Raw genomic sequence first — 21,218 nt, forward strand, 5'->3', positions numbered from 1 at the left:
GTGAATGATCTACTTATCACAGAACTGCTTATCTTTAACCCCACCAACTCTAGTTTGAATTTCTAACACCACATATGAGCCCCTCTCACTTCCTGGTGTGCTCTTAATTTTGTAAACTAGCTAAATGAGGGAAAGGAACCATTTTCAATTGTGTTGTGGTTTTTTTTGATTGGGGGAGGGTGATTTGGAGTCACACCCAGTAGAGCTGATTCCTGGTCTCAGGGATTACTGTAGGTGGGGCTGTAGAATCAAACTGGTGTCAGCTCTTTTCTCTCAGGCCCCTCTACAACTTTTTAAATTATGAGTGAATGTTCCAAAAACAAAAGCTTTTCACTAAGTTAAGATTTGTCAGTAAAATACTGTGATGCAAACTTTTTTTTAACTGTAGTCCTAACAATAATAATACTTTCTGAAAATGAGGTTTTTCAGGGGCAGTTTCTTGAGAGAACTCAATTTGTTGCAAAGTTAGAATTCTTGCAGAAAATTCTGCTAAAATCATTTTTCCACATGCTTTGTTTTTTTGTTATTTTTTTTTGTTTGTTTGTTTGTTTGTTTTTGGCCATAGTGAGCAATGGCAGTGATCAGGGATTACTCCTAGCAGGCTCAGGGAACTATAATGGGGTATTGGGAAATCGAACATGGAATGGCCATGTGAAAGGGAAATGCTATACCCACTTTATATATACCACTAGACCACTGGAGTGCTATAGCTCCACCACAATCTATTATGATATTGGGAGAGATCAGCAAAACATGGATAGTTAACTACTTTGGAAAATATGTTAATTAAGCCAAACAAGAAGACCTGTTATGATTAATTTTTGACCTGAGTCACTCCTGGCAGGACTCGGGAGACCATATGCATGCTGGGAATCGAACTCCAGTCAGTTGTGTGCCAACTGTTAACCTCTCCACTACGTCTCACAGTGTTATATTTTGGCACCTGTCAATAGAATAACAAGTTCCTAGTGAGGAACTAGGACTGGCAGGAGGAACTAGTTAGTTACTTCTGATTGGCTTCCTGAAGCCTTACTGCTTGCCAGCTGCAGTTGATCAAAATAGCTCTAGGACAGAGGTCATCCCGTGTCAATAGTTTTTTACAATCCTCCAGAAAGGATCATGTTCTGTGACAGTATTTAAAGTATTAGGGAAATATTCTTGTCTGATATTAAAGCATGTGTGCGTTCTTCTGGTTCATATAGCATAAATATAAAACCAGTGAAATAACCTAAGGGTACACTTCAATGGCAAAAAAGTGTATAACATTTGAATATTATATTAACTATTAGGATATAATTTTACACCAATATGTGTTGGAGATGTGTTTCATTGTTAGAATTGTTCAGTGGTAGAATAGTTCAATGGTTTAGTCTTGTATCAGTGAGACTGGGTTCAATCTTAGTCACCATAAAAAATACAGCTAAAAAATTTAATTTTAGAATAAATGAACTAGTTCCTTTGAAGTTCATTTTTTCTAAATAGTAGAAAGTGATGGTTTGCACAGAAATACAAGAAAGGGATCAGAACCTGATTATTTGTGGGACTTACAGAGTAAAATGTAAAGTTTTATTTCTAGTCATCTGTGTATTTGTAGGCCTAGTTTCTTCTCCATTATTTAAAAGTAGCATCACATGCGCATAATTAACATAGTTCGGGATAGTTCCAAGCTTATTTCCCTATTTTCGTTGAACATTCTCTGGTGGGTTGGATGTACTATGTAGATGCCAAGTTCTGGAAAGACTCTTGTGCTTAGATTAGGATTTAGGTGACACAGTGCTTTGTATGGAGAGTGGAAAAAGAATTGAATTGTGGTACTGGTGAGAAAATGCAGGGATTAAGGCTATCCTGCATTGATTTACCAGCTCAGTATGGTTCCCAGAGAGTGGATTTGAATATGTCCCTTAGCGTCCCCTCCACCCCCCCAGAACCTGAGTAACACTTTGGCTGTGTTGGCTGGGAATCACCAATAAATGAGTTGAAATGGAGAGAAGAATTTAAAACTTAAGCCTTGATTTTACCTAGTTGTACCCAATTGGTCTTAAATAATAATCTTCTTTTTACCCCTCTGAAAAGTTAGACAAGGAGTGTAAAAAGAAAAGAATCGTGTTTAATTTTCTATATTATAAAATCTGACAATTTAAACTGAGCTGCAACATAAATAAAGTTAAACAAATAAACAGACCTCTTTGTTAAGACACTTCTGGGCTGGATAGAGCTCTGATGTACTAAATCACTCTGGCCCAAACCTCTTCTTTATTATGTGTAGCTTTCATAAAGTTTTTCTTGGCCCTGGGATAGCATAGGAGCTGGGCATTTATTTGCTTTGCTTATTGGAGGCCAGGTTCACATGGTGCACAGAACCAAGGGAAACCTATGAGCACTCCTGGGTTTGACCTCCAAACCAGCAATGAAAAACAGACATCAAAACTCAGCGAATTTTTGCTGTTGATATGCAGTTTAAAGTCATTATGTAAAGTTCATTATAAAACATTGATCTTCTGACACATTGCTCTTACCAACACTTTTGTTTTAGATTTCAAATAGACAGACTTTATATATTTGCGGTGTATGCACATATACTTGTGTATTTCATTTTGAGCAGTGTACATGCCCTTACACTCACCCACCAAATGCATACCTTGTATGCTGCTTATTTTCCTAGTTAGTTGTGATCAGTGTCCAGTGATTTATGAAAACTTCAGGCTGTTTGCACTGAGCCAAGTAGAAATGTGTACTGCAATGAACATTTTATCTGAATTGAACAGTTATTTTTCTATGAACCTGTCAACACCAAATGTTTACCAATGGTCTGTTTTTTTCTCAGTCTGTTTCAACTGTTCCAACATCTTGAAGTCAGGAGGCCCTTGATTAGCTGTTCTTTTATCCCTGGTTACATTACCTTTTCTTCCATTTTCTAATAAGTTACTTTTTTGAAGATCCCAACTAGACTTTTGATAAAGCTTCCACTTGCTTTCCAAGAAGTGTTTTATCACTCAAAAAAAAAAAAAAAAGCTTATTCAGATTATAAATATCTGAAAATATGCTACATTCACACTTGGTTAGATTGTTTCTAGAGCTCTGAGTTGGAAATAATTTTCCTTTAGAATTAGGAAGAATTGCATTCTCTTGCATTTCCCTTTAGAATTGGGAAGAATTGTGTTAGAATCAGACCCATTCTAACATGTGACCTGTTGTTCTCTTGGAAACTGTATGTCTTACGTGATTTAGAAATACCTTTGATTTTCATAGTTGTGGTTTCATAGTTCCTTTTTTAAGGAACCACCAACTCTGATTTCTCATGCGCTTTCTCAAGATTCAGGCCTTAAAAGTTTGATGATAGCAGATAATCATCAGTTTTAATCATTTTTTTCCTTTCTTGGTCTCTCATATTTTGCATTGTCTTTTTGGAATTATTTGAAATTTGCTTTTATTTCTGTAGGTATCTTCATCAACTTCAAACCTTAAGGAATTTTTCTACCTCTTTTATTTATTTTTGAAGTTTTATTTTGAGGGGGCAATAATAGTGCAACTATTAGGGCACTTGCCTTACACACAGCTGGCCCAGACCCAACCTCCAGCATCCCTTAAGCTCTGCCAGGAATGATTCTTGAGTGTAGAGTCAGAAGTAATCACCCCTGAGCATTGCTGGTTATAGCCTGACTTCTATTATGTGTGTGTGTGTGGGGTGTTGGTGGTGGTAGTGGTGGTGGTGGAGTAACCAAAAATCTCACTTATCTGTGAGGTTTGACTTAATTTCTCTGTCTGCTTAGGTAATACAAAACTTCGTCTATCATTATTTTTAGATCTTTTTCTTTGACTTGTAAAATTTCACAGGAAAGATTTTCCAGACTCTTGCCTAGAGATCACTTAACTGCCAGAGTTTTGGGGGAGCTAAGCAAGAGATTTCTAGCGGATTTATTTATGCATGGTTTTGGTGGTTTTAATGTCATTCAGATCAGTAAGTTGAGGATTTTTTTGTTTGCTTTGGGAGCACACCCTTTGGTGCTCTGGCTCAATGCTCAGGGGTCATTCCTGTTGATGCTTGGACCATATTGAATGACAGGTATCAGCATAGACATTGTCACCATCACTGAGTTCACAGGTATCATCATCACTGCTGTTCTCATACAAAGCACAGAATATTGTGGGTTACAGTTCAGTTCAGCCACCTACCTCCAGCAGATGGCAGAAGACAACTAGAGACTACTTGCATTTGATTTGGTGTGCGCTCACTGAATTAAATAACCTGTGTGACCTGAGTATAAGCTGAGTTCGGACTGAAAAAACTCGCCTTATATTCGAATATATACGGTATTTGATGCGTTTCCCCATCCCCTTTGTTTCATGGATGAACAAGCTGTTTTAAAAACTTTTTTTTTTGTTTCTGGGTGCTCAAGGGTTACTTCTTGCTCTGTGCTTACAAATTGCTCTTGGCAGGCTCAGGGGACCATATGGAATGCTGGAGATCGAACCAGAATCAGTCCTGGGTTGGCCCTGTGTGCCATGCAAACATCTTACCTGCTGTGCTATTGCTCCAGTCTTCTTACGGCTTTCTTTGAAACTGTCGTTTTGTTCTTTGGGTCACACCTGCCAGCGCTCAGGGGTTCCTCCTGGCTCTACACTCAGAAATCGCTCCTGGCAGGCTCAGGGGACCTTATGGGATGCCGGTATTCAAACCACCGTTCTTCTGCATGTGCAAGGCAAATACCTTACCTCCATGCTATCTCTCTGGCTCCATTGAAACTGTCTTGACTTAAAAATAAACTTATATTTAAGATAATTGCTTGAAGACTCATTTTTGTTGTTGTGGTTTTTGTTTTTGGATTACTTACTCCTGTCTCTACATCAGGAATTACTTATGATGCTGCTCAGGGAACTATGGGATGTTTGCATCTTAGCCTGGTTTGGGTACCTATAAGGCACATGCCCTACCCGCTGTACTATATCTAATATGTAAAGAGTTGCCTATTCTATGTGGTCTCTAGAGTCAAACCCAGGGCCTCACACATGTAATCTTCGTTTTGAAAATTAATTGTAGTCTTGTTTTGATTTGTATAGATAAAATGAATTGTGATTTATGGGATGCCTTCAGAACAAAACTATCACTAACATGCACTACACATTAACCTGTACCTGGCTATACCTAGCTCTGGATTTCTCTAGAAAGTACTAGAACTGAAACTCTTACATTGCAAAGCATGCATCCTACTCTGCTGAGCTAGCTATCTATTGCCTCCTTGTTTTTTTAAAACTTAATTAAAATTATTATTTTTTAAACTTTAACTGATTTTCAAACAACAGGTGAATTCTTAAGTCCTCTTTCTCTTTAAAGTTAATAGGTCAGTAATCAGTTTTCTATAAATGGTCAGTCTTTTAGGCCTACGTTACCACATTCAATTTTTTTTGTTTTTTGGTGTTTTTTTTTTTTTTTTTTTTTTTTTTTGGGTCATACTCGGCAGCACTCGGGTTACTCCGGGTTCCACGCTCAGAAATAGCTCCTAGGAGGCTCGGGGGACCATTTGGGATGCCGGGATTGGAACCAATGACCTTTTGCATGAAAGGCAAATGCTTTACCTCCATGCTATCTCTCTGGCCCCGCCACATTAAATTTTTGTTAGATCATCCTTTATTGTAGTTATTAAAAGCATTCTTATCCATCACTTATTAAAAAATAATTTAAGTTAATATAAGTTACAAACATATTTGCAGTAGTTGGGTTTCAGTCATCAGCTGGATACCAGCTTTCATCAGTGTAATTTTCCCACCAACAATGGTCCCCATTTCCCTCCTGTCCCACCCCCTATCTTCAAGACAGGCATTCTATTTCTCATAATTGTCACCATAGTTTTTGGTACAGTTATTTCTCTTAACTGTACTCACCACTCTTTGTGGTAAGCTTCATATCATAGGCTGGTCCTTCAGCCCTTATCTCTATTGTCTCTGAGTATTACTACTATACTGTCTTTATTTTTTAAACCCTACACATGATTGAGACTATTTTGTGTTTATCTCTCTCCTCTGATTTATTTCACTCAGCATAATAATCTCCATGTTCATCCATGTATAGACAAATTTTATAATTTTATTTTTCCTAACTGCGTAGTATTCCATTGTTTAGATGTACTGCGATTTCTGTATACACTCATCTGTTGTCGGGCATCTGGGTTGTTTGCAGATTTTGGTATTGTAAATAGTACTGCAGTGAACATAGGTGTGCAGAGAGCATTATTGTATTTTTTTTTTTTTTTTGTGGTCCTAGGAAATATCCCTAGTAGTAGTACTGCTGGATCATACAGGAGTTCCATTTCCTGTTTTGTTTTGTTTTTGGGTCACACTCGGCAGTGCTCAGGGGTTACTCCAGGCTCTACGCTCAGAAATTGTTCCTGTCCGGCTCTGGGGACCATATGGGATGCCAGGATTCGAACCACTGTCCTTACCTCCATGCTATCTCTCCAGCCCCCCATTACCAGTTTTTTAATGAATATCCATATTCTCCAGAAAGGCTGAACTAGACAGCATTCCCACCAGCAGTGAATGAGAGTTCCTTTCTCCCCACATCCATACCAGCAGTGGTGATTCTTGTTCTTTGCAATGTGTACCCATATTTGGCGTGAGATGATATCTCATTTGCCACCTCTCTGAATATTAGTAATGTGAAGCATTTTTTCATGTACCTTTTGGCCATCTGTATTTTTCCTTTGAGGAAATGTCTGTTCATTTGTTCTCCCCATTTTCTGATTGAGTTAGTTGCTTTTTTCTTTTTCTTTTTCTTTTTTTTTTTTTTTTGTTTTTGGGTCACACCCAGCTGTGCTCAGGGGTTACACCTGGCTGTCTGCTCAGAAATAGCTCCTGGCAGGCACGGGGGACCATATGGGACACCGGGATTCGAACCAACCACCTTTGGTCCTGGGTCGGCTGCTTGCAAGGCAAACGCCGCTGTGCTATCTCTCCGGGCCCTGCTTTTTTCTTAAGTTCTGTCATGCCTTGCATATCTTAGATATTAGCCCCTTATTTGATAGGTATTGGGTGAATAGTTTCTCTCATTCCATGTGTGAACTTTATACCCTAGTTGTTATTTCCTTTGAATTGCAGAAGCAGAAGCTTCTCAATTTAATATAGTCCCATTTATCTCTGCTTCAATTTGTTTGGACAGTGGAGTTTCCTTCTTGAATATGTCTTTGATCTCCATGTAAGAGTGTTTAGCCTACATTTTCTTCTATATACTATATAGTTTCAGGTGTGATATCAAGCTCTTTAATCCATTTTCATATGACCTATGTGCATGGTGTTTGAGAGAGGTCTGAGTTTGCTATTTTGCTTGTGGCTGACCAGTTGTCTCAAAACCATTTGAGGCTTTACTTGATCCATTTTGCGTTTCTTGCCTCTTTATCAAAGATTAATGTGTCTGGAGGTCATTCTCTGAAAACTCAAGTCTATTCCAGTAATCTGAGGGTCTCTTTTTTCCAGGGCATACTGTTTTAATGAATATTGCTTTGTAGTACAATTTAAAGTTCAAGAAAGTGATGCCTCCCATCCTCCCATCTTATTTTTCCTAAGGGTAACTAGCTATTCTTGGGCATTTATTGTTCCAGATGAATTTCAGGAGTGTTTGATTCACCTATTTGAAATGTCATATGAGTATCCTTAAAGGGATTGCATTAAATCTGTATAATGCTTTGGGGAGAATTGCTATTTTAATGATGTTAATCCTTCCAATCTATGAACAGGGTATATGTCGCCATTACCTTGTTTTTGAAGCAGTGTTTTGTAGTTTTTGAATTGATTCTTCACCTCCAAGATACTTGGTTTCTGTATGTATGCAAAGTTTGTGCTCAACTTACTGAACTTTCTACTTGTGATCTTGTGAAATATTTTATGTTGACCTTATAAAAGTATTTAAGTGATTTGATAAGAAATTTGATAATGGCTAGTTTGAGAGGACAAGGTCTCCATTTATGGAAGAATCAAGTCAAGAGTGGGTGGGCTATGCTGTGAAAACACCTAAGTAACTATATTTACTTTCTCAGTAGGAATAATCAAACTCAGAAAAGAGAAACTGGAAATAATTCTAACAGACTGCTAGACATGCAGTGAACGAAAGTTTGACCATGGTTGACTTAAAGAACTTTGCAATATTTCATTCATAATGACTTCTCTTGAAATTTTTTCTCTTGCATTTCACCTTTATAGGTTTAAGAAAATCTACCAAGAAGCGCAGTGAATCCCCACCTGCTGAGCTCCCCAGTTTGAGGCGGAGCACACGCCAAAAGACCACGGGCTCCTGTGCTAGTGCCAGGTATTAAATATTTTCTTAGTTTAGAATGAGCTTGTTATATTGTTTTTTTCTCAGACATTGTCATCTTTTATTAAAACCCTTAGCTATAAGTTTTAAAATTACTAATTCTTATTAGAGAAAGATTTTATAATACCTAGAAGACTCATTAATGAAAATTTCATCATGAGAATGAATGAAATTCATATTAATGAACATTTTTTCATATTTTCTTTAGTTCATATTTTCCCAATATTGATATTTTTTAAAAACTTGGGAAAATATTTCCTGTTCTTGCAATGCTCCAGTCTTTTCTTAGGTATAATCAGTACTAGTTGAGTGGTTTTCAGAATTCCAGTATAAAAAATACATCATATCTGATAAGATATCAGATATTTTCTTTAGGTAGACTGATTTGTTAAATGTATCTAAAATTCCCAGTAGTTTGATTAGTGGATTAAAAAGAGATACCTAGGGGCTGGAGAGATAGGTAGAACAGCAGCAGTAGGGTATTTGCTTTACATGCAGCAGACCCAGGACCGGACCTGGGTTCAATTCCTGACATCCCATATGGTCCCCGAGTCTGCCAGGAATAATCCCTGAGTGCTGCTGAGTGTGGCCCCAAAACCAAAATTAAAAAAAAAAAAAAAGAAAAGAAAAGAAAAAGGAATACCTATTCTAATGACTAATACTGCCTAGTAAGTTTTTTTTTTTTTTTTTTTTTTTTTTTTTTAATTTTGGAACCAGTTAACTAAATTTAATGAGTGAAAGGGAGAAGAAATACACTTAATTTTAACTTTGTATTACTGCACCTTCCCCTCAAGAAGAAATGCAGGTTTTATTTTTACTTTATTTTTTGGTTTTTGGGCCACACCCAGCGGTGCACCAGGGGTTATTCCTGGCTCCTTGCAGGCATAGGGGACCATATTGGATGCCGTGGATCAAACCTAGGTTTGTCCCGGGTGAGCTGTCATCTAACGCAAATGCCCTACCACTGTGCTATCGCTCTGGCCCCGAAAGGCAGATTTTAAAATGTTTTCATAGCTTAAATTTTCATTTCTCTTAATTGATCATTCCAATAGATGCCACCCCATTGAGGTCATTTTCAGAAAATCAATTGATAATTATTAATAACCAAGTGATAATTATTTTACATATTTTCATAAATTAATCAAATATGCAACTTCTGATTTTTAACTTGTTTTACTGATTCAATGTTCTTGGAATTACTGATTATTCACAATCGCATAGGACTTTATTTTGTTTTTACCTCTAATATGCCATGAGTGTAGCTCAGTGGCAGAGCCTTACCTTGCATATGTGAAGACCTGAATTAAATAAGGGGAGGCAGAAAGAAAGATAACAACTGGATTGATTTCTGTTTTTTTCTCAAATAGTATATTTTTGTGTGTTAAAACAGTGACTAGGGCATCAGAATGAGTCATTGCCTATAAATCTTAGTTGTCATTTTTTAAATTTATTTTGTAATTCTCTGTGAATCTTCTATATCTCTAGTTACAGAGGGTATAAAGGTCCACTAGACTCTGTTGGTAGATACTGGGGCCTTTGATGGTTGACGTGGTATGGCCACATGTTTGGAGAGAAGCTAAGCTGTACTCTAAAAATAGTCTCACAAATCATTACTTCATTTGGGAAAAAATATGAATACAGACTTTTGCTTTTGCATTGCTTTTACAAGGATATTTGTCCTTCAATTCTTTTTTTTTTTTTTTTTTTTTTTTTTTTTTGGTTTTTGGTTTTTGGGCCACACCCAGTGGTGCTCAGGGGTTACTCCTGGCTGTCTGCTCAGAAATAGCTCCTGGCAGGCATGGGGGGGGACCATATGGGACACCAGGATTCGAACCAACCACCTTTGGTTCTGGATCGGCTGCTTGCAAGGCAAATGCCGTTGTGCTATCTCCCTGGGCCCTGTCCTTCAAATCTTAATCTTCCTCATTTTGAACATATTTAGACATTAGTTTGCTTCACTCCTTGGGGGGTGGGGTGGGCACACCCCGTAGCACTCTTGGGCTACTCTTGTCTGTGCGCTTGAAACTTACTCCTGCCAGACTAGGGGGGCACCATATGGGGTTCCAAGAATCAAAACTGGGTTGGCCATGTGTGAGACTAACACCCTACTCTCTGTGCTATTTTTCCGGTTCTGCATATTATATCTTTGTCCTAAAGAAGTATCTTTCCAATATATTTCTGTATTCATAGGCATTAAACCTTTAGTTTTAGTTTTTGTTTTTTTTATCTTCAAGGATGGCACTCTTGGCTATTATTAGACAGGGCTTTTTCTTTGTTTTTAGGCCACATTCCTGGCTCTGTGCTCAGGAATTTACCCCTGGCAGTGCTCAGGGGCCCCATATGGGATGCTGGGAATTGAACCTGGGTCGATACATGCAAGGAAAACCCCCATCAGCTGTGCTATTGCTCTAACCTATGGGCAGTTATTTTTTGATTATTTAAGTTACCTGGAACTTCAGTAAAAATTTTCTAGATCATTTCTCCCCCTTGCACAATCCCAACCCAATTGTCAGAATCAGCCAGAATATCTTAACATTGATCTGTTTATTTGCATCTGAAGTAAGGGTCTATTTTAAATATTTGCAGAATCATCACTTTTCCATTTGGTTGGAAGTGCTTCAAAAAATCAGTTTTAACTGTAAGAATGACCCCAACTCATAGCAATACAAAAGCTTTATTATGAATGTGATATAATTTAGAAGAATTCTATATATACACAAAGTCTTGTTTGTTATGCATAGTGATTATCTGCAGTGTTTTTTTTTTTTAATGTAAGAAGAAAAAAATGTCTTTGTGCTCCATGCATTGAATCTTTGTACTATGTGGACATTGCTCCTGGTCTCTGTTAGTGCTGCTTGTGATGATGTTTTTTCCTGTTGTAGTCGGCGAGGCTCTGGCCTGGGCAAAAGAGGAACAGCGGAAGCTCGTCGACAGGAGAAAATGGCAGACCCTGAGAGTAACCAGGAGACAGTAAATCCTTCAGCTGCACGGACTGATGAAACTCCCCAAGGGGCTGCAGGTAACCCTAAAGTGCATTTGTTTATTTTACAGTTCATTTTTAGATAAATGTCTGAAATGTTGAGTATAATGGAAGAGGACAGAAATTTACTATTCTAGGGGGACAAACTTTATGTATATTTTTTATTTACTGAATTTGTTTAGTGTTATAATGAAGAATTTTGTAATAAAGAATTTCCCCAAATTTAAAAACCAAAATAAAAACTTTAAAGGAAAAATTCCTGTTTAAGCATCTCATGCATCATTGATAAGATATATGTAATAGTTCTTCGTTGATTTATTTTTTTGAAAGTCACAATAAAAATGTAAGACAGTTGCTTAATACATGTATAAATATATTTATATTTATAATATATAATATAATTATACTATATAATTATAGTAATATATAATAATTATATAATATAATATACGTGTATATATTTATATGTATAAATAGCAACTAAAAATTAAAAAATATTAGTAGTATTTGTTGCATACATTTATGTGGAATGATTTTTATTCTTGGTATTTTAGCATAGAAAAATGGTTTCTCCCCTTAACCCTTTTTGCTTTCAGTATGTACCCATTATCAATACTAAAAGAATGTTGTTTCTACTTTTAGGAAATCTATTTTAAAGTAGTTTTACACTAAAATTTCATACTAACATTAAGACCAAAAGTTTGAAGGAAATGGTTCAAAGATCTTAAGTCCATGTTTTACATAGGGGAATCTTGGTTAAATTTCAAAAACTGCTGTGACTACCAAAACAAAGAAAATTTTGTTACAAATAAAGGAAGAGGGCCAGAGCAATAGCATAGAGGTAAGATGTTTACCTTGTGTGTGGCCAACCTGGGATGGACCCAGGATTGACCTGGGTTCAATTCCTGGCATCCCACATGGGTCCCCTGAGCCTACCTGGAGCGATTTCTGAGCACAGAGCCAGGAGTAACACCTGAGCACCACCGGGTGTAGTCCAAAAAACCTAAAGATAAAAAATAAACAGAAGAAACGACATCACAAATACTGCAATTCATCAATATGTACAAAATCTAGGTGTTCCTTAGATCTGAATAGTATAGTGTTAGAAATAGTTTTGGTGTTAGACGTACAAAGTTTTTGAACAAAGCTCTTTCATTTATTAGTTTGTGCTAGAGTTTTTGATTTTGTTTTTCTTTAAATGCCTGTGATTGATCATATGTCCCTTAGTTTCTTTGGGGTTTTTTATTTAATTAAAAAAATTTTTTTTGGCTCGTGATTGTTAATGTTTTATATGTATTTCTCTCAATTTTATGGTTAGCTTTACCACTTAGTTTTCCTACTTTGGGTACATTTCCAAAACAGAACTTTCAGCAATCTGTTTTGGTATCGAATGCTTTTGTTTTCCTGAAATAGCTTTTCTGAAAGGCTAAATGGTAGATTTGTGGGAAGAATGAGTACTTTGTATAACTTACTTACTCAAACTACAGAAAGCACTCAAGTCTCTCCATCTCAATGTTCTGATGTTATTTCAAGTCTAAATATACAAGAGGGGTATCCTCTTGTATGACAGAAATGTAGTTATAGGTTGTTATTAACCGTACTCATTACTTTAGTTACAATAGCTAATGTTTATTGAGTATACATGCTATTTTAGATCCAGTATTAAGCACTTTACATTTGTTCTCATTTAATATTCAGAACAGTTGCTGTCTTCATTTTATGAGAGAAAACTGAAATACCCATGGTTAGAAACCAGGGGATGCATGACCCTTAAAGCCAGTTTTTTGTTTTTGTTTTTGGGCCACACCCGGCGGTGCTCAGGGTTTACTTCTGGCTATCTGCTCAGAAATAGCTCCTGCCAGACATGGGGGACCATATGGGACGCCGGGATTCGAACCAACCACCTTAGGCCCTGCATCAGCTGCTTGCAAGGCAAACACCACTGTGCTCTCTCTCCGGCCCCAATCCAGAGTTTTTTAAAGCACTAAAGTCTAAGCTTTCTCTGCTTCCCTGCAGCCACTAGTGCGTTTTATCTCTTGGAGAGAGGGAGATAGAGTGTGCATATGGTGTTTCTCTAAGAAGATGAAGTCTAGAGGTGCTCTCATTGATCCTGCAGGAATTCTTCTAGCACATTACTGTTGTCTGGGAATTATTAACTTTATATAATTCAAGTTTGTTGGCGTTGGTGGCCAACAAGATGGTATTGCAGTTAAGAGAGCTTATCTTGCACAGTGCTAACTCTGGTATAGTCAGGCACACTAAGAGTAATCTCTGAGCATAGAGTCAGGAATACTGCCAGGTGTGGACATGCCCACCTGCAAAAAAGGGGAAATCATAAGTGATAATTGATACATACTTTTATAGCATACCTGTGCAGCCCATTTATTGTGTGCTTAAAGTCTAGCACATATTAATCATGATAATTGTTGACCCAGGCAAATCAAACAGGAAGTAGATATGTAACTACATAGGAGAAATACTGGTTCAAACAACAAAATTGGTGATAATAGTCTTAGATTCCTCTGGGGCCAGCTTTGAATATTACCCAGGAAAGTTTCTTGCTTTGCCTAAAGAAAATTTACCTAGCTGGGGAGATAGTACAGTGGGTAGTGTGTTTGCATGTGGCTGACTCTGATTCAATTCCCGACCAACCCTTAAGGTCTCTTGAACCTGCCAGGAGTAATTTTTGAGCTCAAGAGTAAAACCTTGTGAACCAGCAGGTGTGGCCCTAAACCCCCTAAAAGAAATTTACAGAGAGTGAGAGAAACCCTAATAAGCCAAATTAGAAATAAAAGGAGTGATATAATAACACATACTACAGAAGTCCAAAGGATCATCAAGGATTATTTTGAAAATTTGAAGTGGCGCAAGAAAAGCCTCTTCAATAAATGTGTTGGAAAACTTGTTACTCACATGCAAAAAATGAAAGCCCTTTTTAACACCACACACAGAAGTCAAATCAGACAGAATAGGTGAAAAGACCTCAGTCTCAGAACTGACTTCACAGATTTTTTTGAGGAAAACAGAACAGTTTAACATTGAATTTAGAGGTTTCTTCAAATCATTTAGTGCCATTGGCCATTGGAACGAAAATGAGCAAGTGAGACATGAAAGCCAGAAGCTTCTGCACTGCAAAAAAAAAAAAAAAAAGACCAAAATAAAAAGTCATCTGACAGTGAGAAAATATTTTTTCAACGTTTATCTGATAAAAGTTATCATCATATATACACATACACACACATGTGTGTATATATAGCACTGGTAGAACTAGACCAAAAAAACATCAAAGATGGTGATGGGAGAAATAAAAACTTCCTCAAAAGACAGATGACCGAAAGGTGTATGAGAAAATGCTCTGTATCATTTTATCATCAGGAAAATGCAAATCAAAATAATGAGATAATTTAACTCCAGTGAGACTGGTGTACATCAAAAGAACAAAAACATCCAGTATTGATGTGATTTGGGGGAGAAAGCGTCCTCATTGCTGGTTGGTCTACTAAGTGGAGTAGTTGGAGTGGTCTAGCATTTGGGAAAAGAATGTAGACACTTATTATAAAATTACAAAATGGAGCCAAAACCATACTCCACTGGTAGAGTGCTTGCCTTGGATTTGGCTAACATAATTTAATTCCTGGGTACCTGTGCCACACCAGGAGTGATCCTTGAGCTCAGAGACAAGGATCATCCCTGTACATCATCCAAGTGTGACCCAAAATTAAGAAGACAAAAACAAAAAACCCTCTAGGACTTGAGTTCCCATATAACACAGCCATAGCTTCTACTGACTCAAGGGCCCAAAATCACTTCAGAAAAGACATATTTATGTTCTAGGATTATTCACAATAGCCCAAATCTGGAAACATCTTAAGTCCAGGAACATATTTGACTGCATAAAGAAATTGGTACATAGACACAATGAATACTACTTGGATTTAAGAAAAATGAAATGCATTTTTCTCCTACATGGATTATCAGAGTGTATCATGCTGAATCAAAAGTTACACATACGGGGTTATCTGTTTTATATGTGGAATATAAAGAAATGGGAGTAGCAAGTGTCCCAAGGCAGCAGAAACTGAGAACTGATCTTTAGTAGGATGCTTAAAGACAGTGACTAGGGAAAAGAATACTGGGCCATGCTAGATGGAAGCAGGTGCTCTTTGGAGGGATGGAGGGTATGGTGCTGGAAGTTTGTTTTAAGCCATACCAATAAAAGTTTTGTAAACACAAGCTTAAGATTCAAAGAACATCATTGACCTCAATGAACTAATAAATGACTCCTTACCTACTTAAACTGCAGCCACCTACCCATTGGTAAGATTAGTTCATCTGATTTTGTAAAACTTGCAGGAAATCACCCAGAAATTTTTTTATTACCAATTAAAGGTTGGCAAAATGTTTATCTTGGGATCTGTAACTGACTTTTGTCCCTATCCCATTTAAAAATTAGAATGTCCTTGCCCCTTCTTGTAATAACTTCCTTAAGGATGAAACATCATCGCAATAGTCTAAAAAGCTTTTCATGAGCTATGGATGAGGGATGTGTGGGTCACATCTAGCAGTACATCAGTTATTAGATCTAACATTTGGCAGTACAGGAGGAATGATAGTGTCAGTGATCTTGGGGTTTCTGCATCTAAAGCAATAGCTATAGCCCCTGAGCCTTCTAACCCTGGCTCTTAAAAAGTAGTAATTGAAACTTAATCTTTTAATTTTATTATTATTATTATTATTATTATTATTATTATTATTAGTAGTAGTAGTAGTAGTAGTAGTAGTAGTAGTAGTAGCAGCAGCAGCAGCAGCAGCAGCAGCAGCAGCAGCAGCAGCAGCAGCAGTGTTTACATCTGGTGGTACTTGTAATTTGGGACTACTGCATCTTGGCTTTTTGGGTCACTCCTGGCTAGGTTTTGGGCACCATATGGAATGAAAGACAACTGCCTCATCTTATATACTCTTGTGTCAGCCTCTAAAGTTAAACCTTTATTATAATTTGTAAAATTAAAAAATTCAGCAGTTCTTTTAGTAATTAGACTTAAAAAAAAATAACCTTTCTAAGACGCGATTCCAGAGTATTTAAAAATCCCAAACAAAACTTGGTTTCTCACATAATTTGAAAGCAGTTTAAAACAAATAGCCTCTTCAGCAAATTCTTTTCATAATTAGGTTCTACTACTAATATGTTATTTCCATATAGAACCAGCCATCCTTGGATTGAAATTTTAATGCTAAAGTTTTTTTTTTTTGTTTGTTTTGTTTTGATTTTGGGCCACACCCGGCGCTGCTCAGAGGTTACTCCTGGCTGTCTGCTCAGAAATAGCTCCTGGCAGGCACGGAGGACCATATGGGACACTGGGATTCGAACCAACCACCTTTGGTCCTGGACCGCCGCTGTGCTATCTCTCCAGGCCCTAAAGATTATTTTTTAAGAAATTGAGTATAACCTGTGAAGTCAGACTGGTTCCAAAATCTGTGATTGGTTTAATCTATTTGACCTTTTGGCAAGAACTCTGAAAATTACACATTGCTTTATGTGCCTGATGACGTTTACAATTTTGTGTGGTTGCAGACACAGGCTGCATATAGTAAGCACTCAATAAGTGCTACCTAATGAGTAGCAGCATTGACTGCAGCAATCTGTACTTTCTTTTTACTTTAGCTCTTAGCCATGTTTGAGACATTAAATGTTCTAACACCAATGTCATCAGTGTGATCTTCCCTCCAGCAATATTCCCAGTTTCCCATCTACCATGCTACTTTATCTCTTTTTAAGATAAATCAGGCTTATTATATTAACAATTAAGTGTTCATTTCTTAACCCTTCTCCCCCCTCCCTTTTTTTTTTCTTTGAAGCTTCCAGTTCTGTTGCAGGGGCTGTAGGCATGACTACCTCTGGGGAAAGTGAATCAGATGATTCGGAGATGGGACGATTACAAGGTAAAACCAGCTTCTGAATTTAGAAGAAACCATTGTTTTCTTGTATTCTGCACCTGCCCCAATCTGTTGAAATTAATTCCAGAAAACCTATTTGAGCATAGTCTAGCAATGCCTGAACTTCCCCAAAAGCATCCGTTAGTGGTAACTGTATGATTTGGAATTGCAAGATGGTTTGAAGAGAAAATCCTTCTCCTAATCTTACCCAAAGTGAGAAATAATCCTGCTCTGCTCCTCTTGTTGTCTTGGTAAACTGGCACATGGTTGTTGTTACTTGCTTTAATCTGGTGGTCTTGAAAGCTTGAAGCATTATTTCGAAATTTAGAATTGAAAATAATGTTAGAATTGGGGGCCAGAGAGATAGCACAGCAGGAGGGCATTTGCCTTGCACAGGGCCAACACAAGATAGACCTGGTTGGAATCCCGGCATCCCATATGGTTCCCCCAAGCCTGCCAGGGTCAATTTCTGAGCGCAGCGCCAGGAGTAACCCTGGAGCTCTGCTGGGTGTGACACAAAAACCAAAATAATAATAATAATGGTGTTAGAATTGGTTATGCAAAATAGTGGATTGCAAGCTAGCTTTTCTTACCTTGTTCTCTTTAGCATTGTTAGAAGCCAGAGGCCTTCCACCTCACCTGTTTGGTCCTCTTGGTCCTCGGATGTCACAGCTTTTCCATAGAACAATTGGAAGTGGAGCTAGTAAGTAGAATTTAAAATACTCTTCTCTTCTATAAAACAATCCCCTCTGCCACCCCACCCACAATCCTTACTAATTTAGTGGGGTTTTCATTGGCTTTTTATTGATGTTTTTATGAAGATTATTATGACTGCATATTTCTTGTCTTAAATATGATTATTCAAGCTGTGTTCTGGTTACTGATTCAGTTACTGAAAATCACCCAAAGTCCTGTAATAAAACATACTCTTATTTAACTATACAGAAGCAAGCATTTAACTTATTTCTATAATATCTAATTATATAATTTGCATAGATTTGAATTAAAATATTTTGTTTGGTTTTGGTTTGGTGGGGGGGTGGTTCCACACCTGGCAGTAGTGCTCAGGAATTGGTTTTGGCAGGCACGGGCCATCTGGGATGTCCCTGATTAAATCCTGGTCGGCCATGTGCAAGGCAAGAGCCTTACCCACCGTGTATTATTGCTCCAGCCCCCGAATCAAGGTTTTTAAATTTAAGGTGGTCAATCACACATGCCTGGGAGGAAAGATTACTAGCCGGTCTCACATAGTCAAATTACAACCTAGAGATTTTATATAGTAGTCATAAATGTGATTCAAGTTTGTAATTACAAGTAACTTATCTTAAATTATTTTTAGTAATTTTTAATCTTTTTAGTATATGTGCTGCTGAAGCGAGCACGTAATTTTTAATCTTATACTAACAGAATTAGTATAGTTTTCTTTTTCAGTATTTAACTTACTGAAACCAATTTATTTTGACCCTGTTTACACATACTTAATTTCCACATAGTATTCCAAGTGGTTTTTTTTCTTTACAGGAACCTGTATATGTGTTCATCTTAATTAAATTATATTTTATTTTAAATTTCTTGTCATTGTCTTGGGTAGCAAATAAAATGAGCAGCTAGTACTTTGCTTTTGTTTTGGTTTGCTTTTTCTACCTTGACACTCATTTCTCTTATTACATACCCTGTTGCAAAGTTGTCACAAACCCTTGAATGAATTTTTATTGTTGTTATTATTAAAGGAATTGTATTGAATCACGAGCTGATTGGTAATTGTGAGCAACTGTGCTAAGAGGCAGCAGGTAGCACGTAGCTATTAGTTCAATTTCAGGTAGTGTCCATATGTAGAAAACCAAAGTAGAGTAAATATATAGGATGATTAGTAAATATATAGGATGACTAGTGTTTAAATTGATTTAAAATGACATTTTGGAGTAGGGAACCAGTCACAGAGAATTTGTAGGGGACCTAATGTGGAAATGTGGAGATCTTATTTTGAAGTTTTTAAAGGAAGTGCAGTCCCAAGTGTTGGGAATTAGTGTGGTGTGTTTTAGAAATAGTCACCAATAAGATCCTGTAGAAAGAATAGAGGTAAAGGTTGAACTTTAAGTTTATGTAGGAACTTGGTAGGGCTAGCAGCATTTATGGAATTTAATTCAAATTGGAAAGGAACTATTGAAAGATTGAAAATGGAGATGACATGATCTTTATCATGAAAGTACCAAACATAATGGCAAAGGGTGAGAGTACAGCCTAATAAAATATGTGAACTTTTCAAAAAAAATTATCCATCCATAGTAATTGTCTCATTTATATCCTGTTATTTTTCTACTTTTAACATTGTTTTTATACAATCATGACTTCCTTACACCTATTGTATTTTGTAAGTATAAAAATGAGTACATAAATCCCTTTTTTTCTTAAATAGTGGCAAGAACTTTTTTTCTATAACTATTCAGATATCAGATGTTAAATTTTTCTTGTAACTTTATTTTAAAATTGAATTTGAGTCAGGATCAAAATTATCTGTATTTTGCAACCAGTAAATGGGCTTTATTTTGTTGTGATTTTTTTTTTGTTTGTTTTGTTTTGTTTTGGGGCCATACCTAGTGATAGCTCTGGGTTACTCCTGATTCTGCACATAGGAATTAGTCCTGGTGAGACTTGTGACTAGATGGTTTACTCAGTTTTGGGAACCACCTCAGGCAGGCATGCAAGACAAACATCTTACTGCATTTTCATTCCTGACCTGTTTTTCTTTAGAGAAGGCTAAGAAGAAATGTTGTAGTCCTAAAGGTGTTAGTATTAAAGTACTTTAGGTTTTTTTGTTTCAGCTCTGCACATGTTATAAGCAAACTGTGCCCATCATTTCTCATTATCATAGCTTGCTTCATGACTGACTGAATGCTAAACCCCCACCCATGTCCATCTTTTCACAGTAGTCTGAAATTTCAGTGTTTTGGTACTGGAGCTTTAACAGCAGGACTTTTCTATCACTCGTGGTTGTGCTCTGGGTACCATATGGCACAGGGGTTGAATCCAGGTCCACCATGTGGCAAGTCCTTTTAACCCCAGTACAATCTCTGACCCAGCCAGTTATTTTGTAATATCAATTAGCATCACATTTTTATTGTCCCAGGTTTTTTTTCTTTGGGGTCTGGGGGGGTTGGGGAGAGACATCAAGCAGTGTTCAGAGCTTATTACTCCTGCTGTGCTTTGGCAGTTCCCAGGGTACTGTATGGGGTTTTGGGGATCAAACTTAGATTGTCTGTGTGCTAAGCAAGTGCTCTAACCACTGTGCTATTGCTTTGATCTCCTTGTCTCAAAGTTCTTAAGAACATTTCTTGTGAATTGGTATTGTGCCTAGAGATTAAGATTTGAATTTTGAGCCTTCGTGTTTTAATGTTAGAAAGCATATAGTATCTGTTAAACCCTCAAAACTCAGTAAATAGACAACAGATTGTATAATGATAGAGTTGACAAGAAATTTCTGACTAGAGATGTGGCCCACATGGTTGTGCACATGCATAGTGTGATTCTGGAGTTTAGGCACAGCATCATAGGGACCTTCCCCAATTCCATGACTTCTATGAGTTGCCCAATTAGACCGTGAGCGCTGCTATTTCTTCCTTCGGTTTGGCTGACTAGCAGAATAATTGCTAAAGGAAAATGTTTTCCCCCTTCATTTACCAGGTTTTTTAAACCTGGTTAGTTTTCAGGTTCTCCAAAGTGTTGTTACTGTTCTAAGTTTTATTGTCAAATGGATTGAGGTGAGTTTTCAGCATTCGGCATTCCTTCAGTGGTTCTCAAGTAAATTGTCCTGTCATTTTAATAAATGACAGAATCTTTTGGGAGTTGGATTCTGAATTTATTTGATAGGATGTCAGTAAATTTTGATAACTTCCTTTCTATAATGACAAGATGTGTCGAGCTTTGAACCCACCACCCCTGCTCAAAGTACCTGAAATAATGTACATTTTCTTTGAGCTCTAGTTCCCTAGAGAGGTAAGAGTT

General features: G+C 37.1%; 1 protein-coding gene across 8 annotated transcripts in view; it reads left to right on the plus strand.

Moving 5' to 3' along the window:
* Positions 1 to 21,218, plus strand: part of TRIP12 (thyroid hormone receptor interactor 12) — a 115,969-nt gene that overhangs the window by 22,884 nt on the left and 71,867 nt on the right. For all 8 annotated transcript variants that reach the window (XM_049769280.1, XM_049769282.1, XM_049769281.1 and 5 more), the window contains 4 exons: positions 8,191 to 8,296; positions 11,185 to 11,321; positions 17,139 to 17,222; positions 17,824 to 17,919. In XM_049769280.1, coding sequence (XP_049625237.1) covers positions 8,191 to 8,296; positions 11,185 to 11,321; positions 17,139 to 17,222; positions 17,824 to 17,919 — 423 coding nt within the window. The remainder of the gene's footprint in view (positions 1 to 8,190; positions 8,297 to 11,184; positions 11,322 to 17,138; positions 17,223 to 17,823; positions 17,920 to 21,218) is intronic.

This window comes from Suncus etruscus, chromosome 2 (genome assembly GCF_024139225.1).
Source record: "Suncus etruscus isolate mSunEtr1 chromosome 2, mSunEtr1.pri.cur, whole genome shotgun sequence".
Classification (NCBI taxonomy): Eukaryota; Metazoa; Chordata; class Mammalia; order Eulipotyphla; family Soricidae; genus Suncus; species Suncus etruscus.